Here is a 12,650-nt window from a genome sequence, read left to right as displayed (position 1 = left end):
AACAAAAGAGCATGGAAAGTTCACTGGAAAAGCCTTCAAACCTAACCTGTCTCACAATCTTGACTTCCAAAAGGTGCTCTTGCGATATGCAAAAGTGAACTAAAGTTCAGAACGTCACGGCTATGTTAGACTCAGATCACATCCAGAATTTACTTCTTGACAAATGTTAAAGAAAAATATTTAACAAGGCACATTACAAAGAAAGACTAGATCAAAAACCTTAACTTGATGCCTTTGATTTTTGAATTTGCAACACTACATGTACAAATATGTTACACAAGTTTACACAGGGTTATTGAGTGGATGGTAACTTTGGGTGGGGGAGGAAGATCGGAGGCACAAATAGAAAAATGCTAGCCAGATCAAAAGCCCCATGAAGAGGGAGGATTGGTGGGGGTTCCCGAGTCATTGGGAGAAATGACAGAATTTCGAGGACAGCAACAGAGACAATGACAGAATTTGGTTAACAAACATTTGCTATCCATCTATGCAAACTGATTGCACCTGGGGGAACAAAACGGGCAACAAATTCGATGCCTTTACTTCCTCGGCTTCTTTGATAGAGGCTCTGGCTGGGGCTCAGCCTGCGCATAAAAGTTTCAATTGATCAGAATAAAATTTTAAATAAGGGTTGAATTGAGAGGAGAACCCAGTTTTCTTGCAAAAAGAATAGAAGATACCCCTTATAGATCTGATATACTCGATTCATTATTATCTTTACATTTTTCATTACTATCTTCACAAAAATGAAATGTCAAGCGCATGGTCCTCAACAACAGATATAGAACATGTCAATAGAAGAAAATTGTAAAGCAAATATCAAGACATTTCTGAAGGATCAAGTAATCAACTAGTATTCCACCAATTTAATGAGCACCTTATAAATTCCCGATGGAGATGGCTTATTATTAATAGAATTCAGCCCCTTCAAATTATTTAGTGGACTTAAAAAATATCTTTGCTTGTGATGCAATGATATTTAAGTTGTAGAAGTGATCCGGCCTTGTTTATTGCACTTCTATCAGTCAATGGACATTTTCTTAATTTGTTGTATTCCTCTCAATTAATAGTTCAAAGCAAATTGACTCAAAATCATCCCAACTGCCATTACCAAAAGAGTTTGATATTAAGCAAACCACAAAGAGCATGAAGCAGTCCACTATGCCAGAATCAAACAGGACGAAATTCAGCATTACTAACTAGAGATTTTCAGAGTCTAAAAATGAGTGCAGTTTCCACCAAAAAAGAGAAAAAAACGCCATATTTATATAAGGAAAAAAAAAAGGATCATTTCAGTTCATGAAGCAAAGTCACATAATCATAATAATATATTTAATTTAATAATATATTCAAATATAAAAGTAATATAATTAATAATAAATAAATTAATAATAATAATTAATAATAATAATTAATTAATTAATTAATAAGAGAAGGAAGAGAATGCTCACAACATTTGAGAGCTGCTCGCGGATGTAGGCCATTGATCTCAGCATGGCACCTAATGTATCTCTAGACACCTGAAATTTGACATCTGACTCTCCTGAAGTTGTTTCAGTATCTTGCAACTGAAACCAGCAGAAGAAAGGATAAATTAAATGGTGGACAATAAATTGACAACACAATAATCGCTGTGATAAACTAAACGAGGCCACAAAGTCTAAGACAACATGATAATCACTGTGATCATGACTAGACAGTATATTGAATGAAGATGTATTTCCATGTAAATCCTATATAATTCCATGCTTCATTTACCATAAGAAAGTGGACTGCCAGATGAATAATATATTGAAATATCAAGGAAAATAAGTCCTAAAAAAAAGCAGAGTGCTATTTAATAAGGGATCCCAAAATTAAAAAAATGTACATTTATTTCCAAAAGAGCTTTTAATTTTCAAAAGATACCAATTTTTGTCAGTTACATTTTGTGCAGCTTCTAGTGGGGTCTATCACTTTGTACTCCCATAAGATAGCTTTAATTTTCCATTTTCTGGATAAAGAAATACAATACCATTTAAGCTTGATCATGATAGATGACCATTCAATTTGCAATCATAACCTTGACAATCCTCCTTGCACATGATAAACCATCCCATCTCATAGCATATAATACACAAGATGTAAAACAGCACTATCTATTTCGTCGATGAAATCATATCTGGCTTGGGCAGTATTTATATCTACATGGTGTAGGAAAGCTTGAGAAGTTGAACTTTTGCGAAATTGGATTTGTAGAAATCGAAGGGCATAAAAGTTAGTATGGCAGATCTGAATTTCTTTATAGAATTATGAGCATCATATTGATAGGATCTAGGACTAATCCTATTAACTATCAAGAAATAAATCATAGCTGGCTGGAATTTACTGGCTTTACTGAAAATTAAGCCTTACAAGAAAGCATGAGTATTTATAGACACCAAAGAAATCCTAAAGCTTGAAGGTAGAGGAATACTGAAAGTGGCCGTTATTCTTCAAGGAGTTGGAACTCTTAAAGAAGAGTAAGACAAATAATTTTATCCTCAAGCAACAAGGAACTAAGATTCTAAAAATAGAACTAACAATTCCCAATCAGGACAGTTTTCCAGCAAAGTTGGACATTAAAAAAGTTGCTTTTTTACTTAAATTATTTGCCCACAACTAGTTTACTTACTACATATATAAAAAAGATTCTAATAGGCTAGAAATATACCATAATATCTGAAAATCAACAATAATTAAGTCTTAATTCCAAGTTAGTTGGAGACATCAATATGAATCATTTGCTTTTATTCCACTCCATTTATGGCTAAATCCAAACTAATGCCAAGAAACAGTGACCTTTTTGAGACATATTATCTCTATGTAGTTTTTCCCTTTTAACATCTTCCATAATCAAGGTACTGCACTTCCAAAACAGGCACGTTGAGGTCTAGGTAGGACATGACCAAACCACTTTAATGACCTTCTCTCATTCTAGCCCATTCTTTGTTGCTTGCACCTTTTGTCATATCAATTCTAATCTCATACAATCTTGTATGATTATTGATCAATTTTAACATCATTTCTACAACATTCATCTTGTGAATATGATAGATCTTGGTAACCCAACATTCACTCTCATATAACATTGCTGGTCACACAGTCATTTTATAGAACTTGACTTTGACTTTGTTAAATATCTTTTTGTTGCATAGCACACCTCGTAGCACTCCTCCATTTCATTCGTCTTATCTTAATCCTATGGGTCACATCTACATTTATCACTATATCCTTTTCGAAAACAGAGCTTAGGTATATGAATTGATTGTGCTTAGACACCACAACATCATGCTACCTAACTCACCTCTATTAAAATCACAATGCATGTTTTTTGTCTTCTACTTAACCTAAAACCCTTTCAAGAGGTCTTTGCCGTAATTTCTTTTACTTGACTAAAAACAAAATCGTCTACAAATAACATACACCATGGAATATCATCCCATATACTACTCATTAGTTCATCCATAACTAGAATAAGTACAAAGGAAAATCCTTGATGTAAACCCATAATTAAAGGGAACCTCTCCTTGATGCAAATCCTAGACAAAATTTGGAACATAGTTCTAAAATTATATATTGATTTTCTTGATTTCCCTAATTCGAATAGCTATATAGTATACAATTAATTTAAACAAAAGTTTAAAGAGAAACTAACCAAAACTATGATATCCCCAACAAAGAAGCTATCCAAAAGAAAACTAACTAAAAATAATTTTTATTCCTGAAACTTAACCAAACTAATTCATCCTACAAAAATATATCCAAATTCATACATGGTATCCTCTATAAGCTGTTAAAAAAGAAACTAATCAAATCTTGGGAGTCCTTTGAACATTATAACTTTTTATGACCAAAATGTCTATTTTTAAATTTTGGGCAGCTGTATTTGAATAAGACCCTATTTTGAAATTTTTCCCAAACAATAATAGCCAATAAAGGAAGAATTAGGCTAATCCGTAGTACCATAAGCAAGGAGATTAAGCCAAAAATATGCAAAGAACAAGGAAAAACACGCATGGCCCAATGTGTGATTGTGTAGGAATGTTCACAATATCTTTTATGCCATCATAAACTGAGAGCTCTCAACTAAAACATGAAACCTTTAAAATAAAATCCATATCAATAGAGAGAAAATGAGGAGTGAGGGGGTCTCAAACCAAGGCAAGGTAGATTTCCTTGTCGCAAAGTGAAAAATGTTGCTCCTACTAATGCATTCAAAGTAACCATTGCAATGCTAGTTAACAATACAAAATTTACTTGACCTCAAGTCGATTCCAAAGAGTTCTTTATCATAATTCTAGGTGCACTCATTCATTTATCTCTACCATCTCTCTTTGGCTCCTCTTATCCTATAATTTGATTTGTATGTTATTTTTGCACTCATTAGGTTCTCTTTCATTTTCTATTTAGTACACGATCTGGATTGAAATTTATATAAATACAATATTTGCAATCAGATTTCTAGTATCTTTTAATAAATTGATGGGAAATATATCCATAAATGTATGAGTATTACTTTTAATTAATTTTGAAAAAATACAATGAATCTAACAATATTCTCGATTCGCGGTTCTAAAATAAAGAATTTCAATTCTTGATTTGACAACTATGCATATTTGAAACAGAACTCTGAATCAGCTGTGTAAAACAAGGATCATTCTCTGTATTCCTTATATTAGGATTATTCAGTGACTTACATAATGAAGGCAAGCAATACTATGGCTTCTTCAATTGAACACGAAGCAGTTATGAAATAAATTCACAAGGAAATTATGATTTCATACAATGTTTGAATTGAATTATACATTAAGATCAATAAATTTAATTCATAATAGACAGTTTATTACTGTAAAACAAAAAATCACTATTTTGCTAAGTATTCAATTTTTAACGAAGAGTCCGGTTCTAATTAGTGTTTAAGCAATGGAGAGGAGTAAATTCATTAAATTCATAGTATGCTATATTCCTCACCAAGCCTAGGCTAGGTGATCTGAGTCCAGCTCAAACTTAAGTCAGGCTCACAAAAATGCCAGATGCAGCCCCCATAAATTTCAGAAGGAGCAGAAAACACAGCTCTTTCTAGTTAGAACCATATTAGCAAGGCATATGGACATCTCTAACAGTTAAATTTAATAAAATGGAAGCCTTAATTGCATTATTCTCTCTGGAAGAGCTTCCAAATATCCTATTATTGACTCTCATAGGTGCATAATCCCAGTTTTTCTGAAACATAAGTCTAAAATTTGGACAGACTTACCTTTAAATTAATGACAGCAACCCTGTTAGCTGGTGTAGAAAGCTGCTCACTAATATACGCCATAGATCTCAACATGGGCTCGAGCGTAACTCTTGATAGTTGAAACTTAACCTCTAATTCTGTTGAAGGATTCTTGTTGTAATCTTGCAACTGTAGCAGGTATAAACAAAATATAAATATGAGCAAAACCCAAACCAGGTTTGAAATATATAAATATGAGCAAAACCCAAACCAGGTTTGAAATATCTAAATAGAGAATAGTAGAAGGTATCAACTTAATAGATGTAGGACAGGTTCAGTTATTTGCCTAACAATTATGTTTGGTTTGCAAATTTCAAAGTAATTAACAAATCTAATGGCCAGGATTAAAAAGGACGTCCACTTTCAGAAGACTGCATTACAGCTGTTGAGAAGAGAATTAGGTGGCTGATGAAGCTGTCTTCAGTAACTCAGCAGACAGCCTATGTAAGAAAGAAGCAGAAGAAAAGGAAGATGATAGACAAGGAGAGAAAGACGGAAAGCATACTAGCCACACTAAACCCTGAAATACTCATAGTAAACCTGTACTTCATTAAGTAATGTAGAAATTTATAGGACTGCTGCAAATTCTAAATAAGAAAATGTCCAATAATAACTAGGAAGCAAACAACCATAACAAAAAGAAAAATCCTCAGAAGGATTTAAACACCAGAATTCTAAACATTACTAAAATCATGAATTTCCTAAATAGCAAGATCTTAAATAGAAGTTACATTATACTCCTATCTCTGAAGGGTGCATTTATGGGGTCCTAAGGATGCATTTGGCATGTGCTTAAAGTATTGAGGCAAAAAAGTCATAGAAGCAAAAGATAAGTGTATGACAGCCATTTATAGATGGAAGTCAGAGTGCGGCTTGTATTATAAACAATAAATACTTTAAATTGCTTGTATTGTGATAGCAATGGAGACTTATTCCTGAAACTTGCTCTGGAGGGTGAGGGGTGGTGGTGCATATATGTGAAGGCATAAGGAATTTTCGCTCTTTAGTTCTTGACCTCCAATTCCACTCTCTTTAAGGGAACAAGTTAACATTTTGAGGGTGGTGGCAGGGTTACCTTATAAGAAAAATCTAAACTATTAAACTTAAGAATCAAATCAAACTAGCTTCTAGTTTCTGTTTTGTGGTTACAGAGGTTTGATAATTAAATTACTTCTTCAAATAATTTTAATGCATTTAAAAAGGTGACATGCAGACAATGGCATTTGGATTGCTGATTGTCAGGCAAACCACTTCCTGATTTGAGATGCTTGATACAGTTTCAAGTTATAACTCAATAAGTGTACCTTCAAGTTGATGACAGCAACTCTGTTCCCTGATGTTGAATTCTTATTCTCCATCACCCAAGTCATCGATTTGAGACAAGGAAGAACTGCCTGCGTAAAAGGAACATATAAATGTGCCAAATCAACTACTTCCCTCATTTTAGAACCATCATAAGTATTTTAAAGAAAAAGACTTAATAGAAAGCTTTAATTTGCCAGGTCAACATAATTTTCCTTGATTTTATTATATATTAAAGAACCCACAGAGACCCGATGTACATACGATGTTTCCAGGAGCACCTTCATCCCTCTGAAGGGACACAGGGGCCATGCGGGGAAGATTCAGATCAGCAACAGATTGAGCTGGAGCACCAGCGTCATTTAGATTAAATCGCCGAGTAACTTCATCTTGCCTTGGCCACAACAATGGGGTTGTATCTGATGCTGATGTAGAGCTTTTCCTGTCATCGTAACCAATCCCACCAGCCTGCGAGCTGGGAGGAGGAACTTTGGCAACATTTTTCTTTGCAGCAGCAATTCTCTTCACACCTTCTCTAAGAGCACTCATTGCAACATTGTAAGTATCCACAGCTATTGCCCCTTCCTCTGCATATTTGATGGCTTCCCTACACAAATTGTTGTACCGCAATGCGAGAGACTCTTGTCCATGTAATTCACCACCACGTTCATCTACTCCAACACCAGTTTTGGCATTTCTCGTCCATCTTTTTAAGATGTAGTGAGATGGCAATGTAAGTACATTTGTCACTGTGAAGACTGTCAAAACGTGCCTACATAGAATGCCTGAATACTCAAACATTTGACAGCTACAGTTTGCTTTCATTTCTGGATAGTTCAATGTAACAATATATGCTTTATGGTCATCCTCAAATTTTGCAACCCTGAATGTGCTGATATTCCCATCACCCTCAATTTTATTAGCAGTATAGACAAAAGTTTCAACTAACTCTTCTTGAAATTTTGCAAATATTTTCCTTGTGTACATACTTGCTGCTTGTTTTTCCATTGGAGATGGTGTCCTCAGAACTGGTGTAGTGCAAATTGTATCAAAATCTGCTTCTAACTCTCTTTCAAAACAATTTTCTAGAGCTCTTTCATATTGTCTGAAGAACAATGGTAATGTTGTTTGTTGGTTCACATAGCCATCAAAAAAGGAGCCATCAAACCCTTGATTTGGAGATATAGCAGCAAAAAAGGAATCTCGAAAATATACTGGGACCCATTGAGCACGAGCATTATACAATAATTGCAGCCAATCATGTCCACTCAGATCATATTTATCAAGGATAGAACTCCAAGATGAATCAAACTCCTCAATAGTCTCAGTTAAGTTGATACAGTTGTACAATTCCACCTGAAAATTAGGATGTGCATGACACACATGAGCCAATTTTTCTTGGCCTTCTCTTAAGACATGCCATTTGCTAATACAGTGTCGGGACTCAGGAAACACCTGAGACACTGCTAGCTGAATGGCCATGTCTTGATCAGTGATAATAGAAACAGGCTGCCGATCATTCATTGCTGTGAGAAATGTCTTGAAAAGCCAAACAAAAGAAGCCTCAGAATCATCTAGAAGTATTGCACAGCCAAATAAAATTGTTTGACCATGATGGTTAACACCAGTAAATGGAGCAAATGGCACTCTATACTGATTTACTCTGTAATTTGTATCCAATGTAACTGCATCCCCAAAATGGTTGTAAGCTGTCCTCGACCTTGCATCTGCCCAAAAAACATTGGCCATGCGATTATCTTCATCAAGTTGTATTGCATAAAAGAAACCAGGGTTTTCAGCCTGCATTTTCTTGAAATATTCTAACAGATTCTGAGCATCCCTCCCTAGTGTCCTTTTTCGAAAATTGGGCCTAACGGTGTAATTTAATGGGAAAGCATTCTTACTTACACGATTTGCTTCTGCAGCAGGAGAATTCCTAAGACCACGATTAGCCTCTGCAGGTGCATGGTTTCCATCCATGGAAACAGACATTACCCCACTAGGTACAATTCCCCCTCCTTGGTAAGTTTCAGCGATGCCTTTTGTAGCACCAGCAAAATGCCTGCGGGGTCTAAGGTAATGCACTTTGCTGGGACTCACCATAGAATGGCTATGCTCCTTTATGAATTTTGTTACAACCCATTTGTTTTGACCCTTAAGCTCTACCCTAAGCATTGCATCACAACTATCTGCAGACCTCCTTTTCAAACCCTCTCTGCCACATGCAAACTCACGAACATTGATCCCATCAGTTTTAGTACGGTTAAAATGAACAACTTTGGAGCTAAAACCTAGTCGTCTCGCATACTCATCATAGAAAGTTTTTACAACATCCTCAGAATGAAATTCCATACCCACATATGGCTCGGGCACTACATCTTCATCATGTGCCGAAGAATGCTCCGCATTATTTACTTCTCCACCCTCAATGGGTTCAGCATCACCATCATAGGCCATTACACGGTGACCCATCCCCTCCTCTTCATCAATCACATGAACATCCATAGCAACCCACCACTCAAACCAAATTCTTAGGGACAACTACGTTGCACAGTTTGCATGTTAATTCTCTATTTAAGTGGGAATTATGCAGGCCGTAGCGGAATTTAACAACAAAACGGCTGATTCAACACACTTGGCATTCAAAAAGAAGAGAAAGAAACATAGTCAGCAAGAAATCTTAAAAGAAAAAATTAAAATGAGTTTTGAGACACAGTTTGACTGAAAAAGGAACAAATGAATTACTACAGAGAAATTTCCCACTGATTCTAGATAATCAAATATTATAAACCGAACAGCCAAATATATTGCAGGGTTTTACACTTCACAGCCCCTACAAACAGAACATGTAAATAAACATACAAACTAATAGAGGTAAGTCTTTCATAAGTCCACATAAAATCAACCAAAGAAAGCACTCAACTCAGACAATGTGTGCAGCAATAAAAAACATGCAGCAACAAGAACACAAAAAAAGAAGAGGAACAAAAACAAGAAGCACATCAATTGTAAATTAATCAAAACAATGAAGCTTAACAAATTGAGACCCAATTAAAGATTGAGCTGTCCAATAAAACCCATTTAAGTAAAACTCAAAATCATTTCTAGAGGGAGAAAGAGAAACAGTGATCTTCAAAACATGCAGAAATGAAAACAGGCGCGAGAGTAACGAGAGAGTACCTAGAATTGGAATTGTGCGAAATTCGTAAAAGAAAGGACAGGTTACGTGAAAAGGGAGAGAGAATTTAGGGGGAAAATAGAAGTGAGAGTAGCAGTAAAGGTAGGTTTTTTATTAAATTTTTGATTTTTTAGGAGATAGAGAGTGAAACTGGAACCCTAACTTTACCTGTTCACTTTTTAAAATTTTACGAGGATTATTTCGAAAACAAATATTACGAAGACACCCAAAACCTGTTGGAGATTTTTCATTTTGACCTGACACTATCGGGTCCGGTCCAAAAGTCAAACCGGTTGAGACCGAGTGTCCTTAACTAGGCATCCCCGGTTCAATGAACCGCGGTTCCAACTTATGGAACCGGCTGTTTAAGATTTTTAAAATATTGAGCCTAAATTGGCTCTTGAATTACCGGTTTCGATCCGATTTCGATTTCGACCGACTTCAATGAACTGATAGTTTTAATCACGGTTTACGACAATTTGTGTATTAATTTCTTCTAAAACATAAAAATTTGATTACAAGGCATATTTCTTTTCAAAAAATTAATGTGAATTTAAAAATATATATTGGTAAATTTATTTTAAATAACTCTTAGAATGTTCATACTCATATACGCAATAAAATTAATTAATTTTATAAAATAATCAAATAAATTATCATTAAGTTTTGTCTAAATGTTATTAATTAAATAAATTATTAAAAAAAATTAAAAATGCTTCAAACAGTGAAATTTTGAACTAAGTAAAATATTTAACAAGAAAAAAAAATGTTAAACTCTCATTTGTATTAAACAATATAAGTATATACTAAAATTGAAACAACCCGGAATTTTATTTTCAAAAATTTTTTATTTAAAAATTTAATTAGTAATTCTAAACCAATGATATTGTGGGATACTATATTATTTAAAATTAAATAAATTTAATATCCTACGAATTTATTTAGCAAAATTAAATGTAAATATATTTTTATAGATAACCAAACCTAAAAACTAAATCAAACCCAATAGAAACCCAAAAAAAGAAAAATTCAAGCAAAACCCGAAATTGAGCCAAATCCTCCCTGAATCGGACCAAACCATCCCATAATTAGAAGTGTCTAGAAGTGCAAAAATCTCATGAGGTCCTAACCCCCTTCTCTCCTTCCCGTTAACACCGACCCCAGCAGCTCTCCCCTCCCCTTGGTCTCGTTTTTCCAACGACGCTAGCCTTCAACCGATGGGCGCAATCTCTTCCTCTGCTAAGCAACAGCTCTGATCACTGCGTCCCTTATCTCCAGCTTGCTAGTCTTAGCGCAAAGATGAGAGAGATAGACCCCAATTTGGTATCACTGGCCAACCTCGAACAATTTTCGACTACTCTTCGATTAGAAAGTATATTCTTCTTTGTCCCGGCTAAAATTCTGTTTCCTTCACCGCATAACTATAAAAGTAATTTTTTAATTCCAGTAATTATTTAAATTGTGAGCATTATGTGTAAAAACTTATTTATTATTGTCTGATATTGAACCCTGCAGTTGTAGGGCTATGATAATTCATATTATAGGATCATGATAAATTCAATTATGTACGAATGCAGTCATGTTAACGGATAACTATAGGTTGATGATTTAGAGAACTACATGTGCATATACGGACTATTAGCCCATATCATAGATAATGTGTAATGAATTGAGCCCAAGTTATGAAATATTTGAAATAGTGAATTTGGGCCAAGATATAGTATAATCATAAGATTTTTTATATAAAATAATATGAGCTTATTGTTCTTGTGATCTAATGTAATGTGATTGAATTTAGTGATTCAAGCTTACTACGGGTCTTGAGAGCCTTATGCTCACCTAGGCCCTTGTGCCAATTCGGTCTATGATTTCGGGTTGTGACAAAAAGTTATAAAATATGTTAAGTGATTATAATTTTTAAAAAAAAAATTTCAGTTCGAACCGGAGCGGAACCCCCAATTTAGGTTCAAAATTTAACATTCATCTAAACTTTAAATCACCCTTGAACCGTCAATTTCGATTCGTCTACAGTATGGTTCGATTTCAATTCAGTCTGAACCGGTGGCCATAATTGTCCATAACCTTTTTTTTTTTTGCAAATCTAGCCGAATTTTGAAAAAGAGAAATATAAATAAGAAAGGAAACTATAGCTTTGAAAAATAAGTAAATGAAGACTATGAAGTAAATAATTAATTTTTATTTTTCAGTGAAAAATTTTAAATAAATATAGTTAATTATATAAAAATTATTAATTTAATTTTTAACTAAAAAACTTTTCCGCTTAAATATTAAAATATATAAAGTTAAAAGAAAGTTGAAATAGGAAAATATAATTAACTCATAATTTTATGAAAACATAGTCAGAATTAAAATTAATGCAAGGAAAAATAATTATTTCATTTATAAGATTTGACACAATTAGTTAAACGGTATTTACCTTTTATGTAAAATTTAACACATACTTGCTCATTTTTCTAAAAGTCAATCGCACTTTTTACTGAATTTTGACCGTTAAAATTGGCTGAATCTTGAATGGGAAGTGAGGGGCTTATTGTAAATGACATTAGATACTCTTATTGAAATTAGATAAATAGAACTCTTAGAGAAAAATTTTATCAAAGTAGTCGAGGAATGAAAAGGTCAATAGAGAACAAGAAAGTTTTGGTGTCAATACAGCAAAAGAAAGTTTTGGATATTGACTACGTGTCAATCAATGGTTTCTTATTTTTTAGTCCATTATATATATTTTTATAAATTTAAAATTTGAAAATTTTGAATTTTAAATCTTCATCGTTTTATTTATACTACGACTTCAATATGTAACAATTGAATTTGAACATTTTAAAATTATATGAAATTTTTTGCATCAAA

The 12,650-nt window shown here is 33.8% G+C and overlaps 1 protein-coding gene across 3 annotated transcripts; it reads right to left on the bottom strand.

The window, feature by feature from the left end:
* Positions 1 to 141: 141 nt before the first annotated feature.
* FRS3 (FAR1-related sequence 3) lies at positions 142 to 9,948 on the bottom strand. 3 transcript variants are annotated; one of them, XM_012210896.4, is made up of 6 exons: positions 9,782 to 9,945; positions 6,866 to 9,235; positions 6,604 to 6,693; positions 5,279 to 5,428; positions 1,455 to 1,568; positions 142 to 584 (listed from the first exon to the last, which is right to left on the bottom strand). In XM_012210896.4, the coding sequence occupies exons 2-6, from the start codon at positions 9,104 to 9,106 to the stop codon at positions 540 to 542; spliced, it is 2,640 nt and encodes an 879-aa protein (XP_012066286.1). In that variant the 5' UTR covers positions 9,107 to 9,235; positions 9,782 to 9,945; the 3' UTR covers positions 142 to 539. The 3 variants fall into 3 exon arrangements, 2 of the variants coding, with proteins under 2 accessions (XP_012066286.1, XP_012066285.1); XM_012210895.4 differs by having other exon boundaries at positions 1,452 to 1,568; positions 9,782 to 9,944; XR_016321865.1 differs by lacking the exons at positions 142 to 584; positions 1,455 to 1,568 and having other exon boundaries at positions 5,290 to 5,428; positions 6,604 to 6,689; positions 9,782 to 9,948.
* Positions 9,949 to 12,650: the final 2,702 nt, after the last annotated feature.

The sequence above is a fragment of the Jatropha curcas genome, chromosome 1, assembly GCF_041381405.1.
Source record: "Jatropha curcas cultivar XTBG-Jc1 chromosome 1, XTBG_Jcur_1.0, whole genome shotgun sequence".
Taxonomy (NCBI): Eukaryota; Viridiplantae; Streptophyta; class Magnoliopsida; order Malpighiales; family Euphorbiaceae; genus Jatropha; species Jatropha curcas.
This window is presented reverse-complemented; position numbering and strand designations above follow the sequence as displayed.

What these genes read in the sequence shown, in the direction of transcription:
- FRS3 (XM_012210895.4), bottom strand. Translation starts at nt 9,106, where the DNA reads ATGGATGTTCATGTGATTGATGAAGAGGAGGGGATGGGTCACCGTGTA. An exon ending in TTGCTGTCATTAATTTAAAG is followed by an intron (nt 1,569 to 5,278) that starts GTAAGTCTGTCC and finishes TGCTGGTTTCAG; the next exon opens with TTGCAAGATACTGAAACAAC. An exon ending in GCGAGCAGCTCTCAAATGTT is followed by an intron (nt 585 to 1,451) that starts GTGAGCATTCTC and finishes TTTTATGCGCAG; the next exon opens with GCTGAGCCCCAGCCAGAGCC.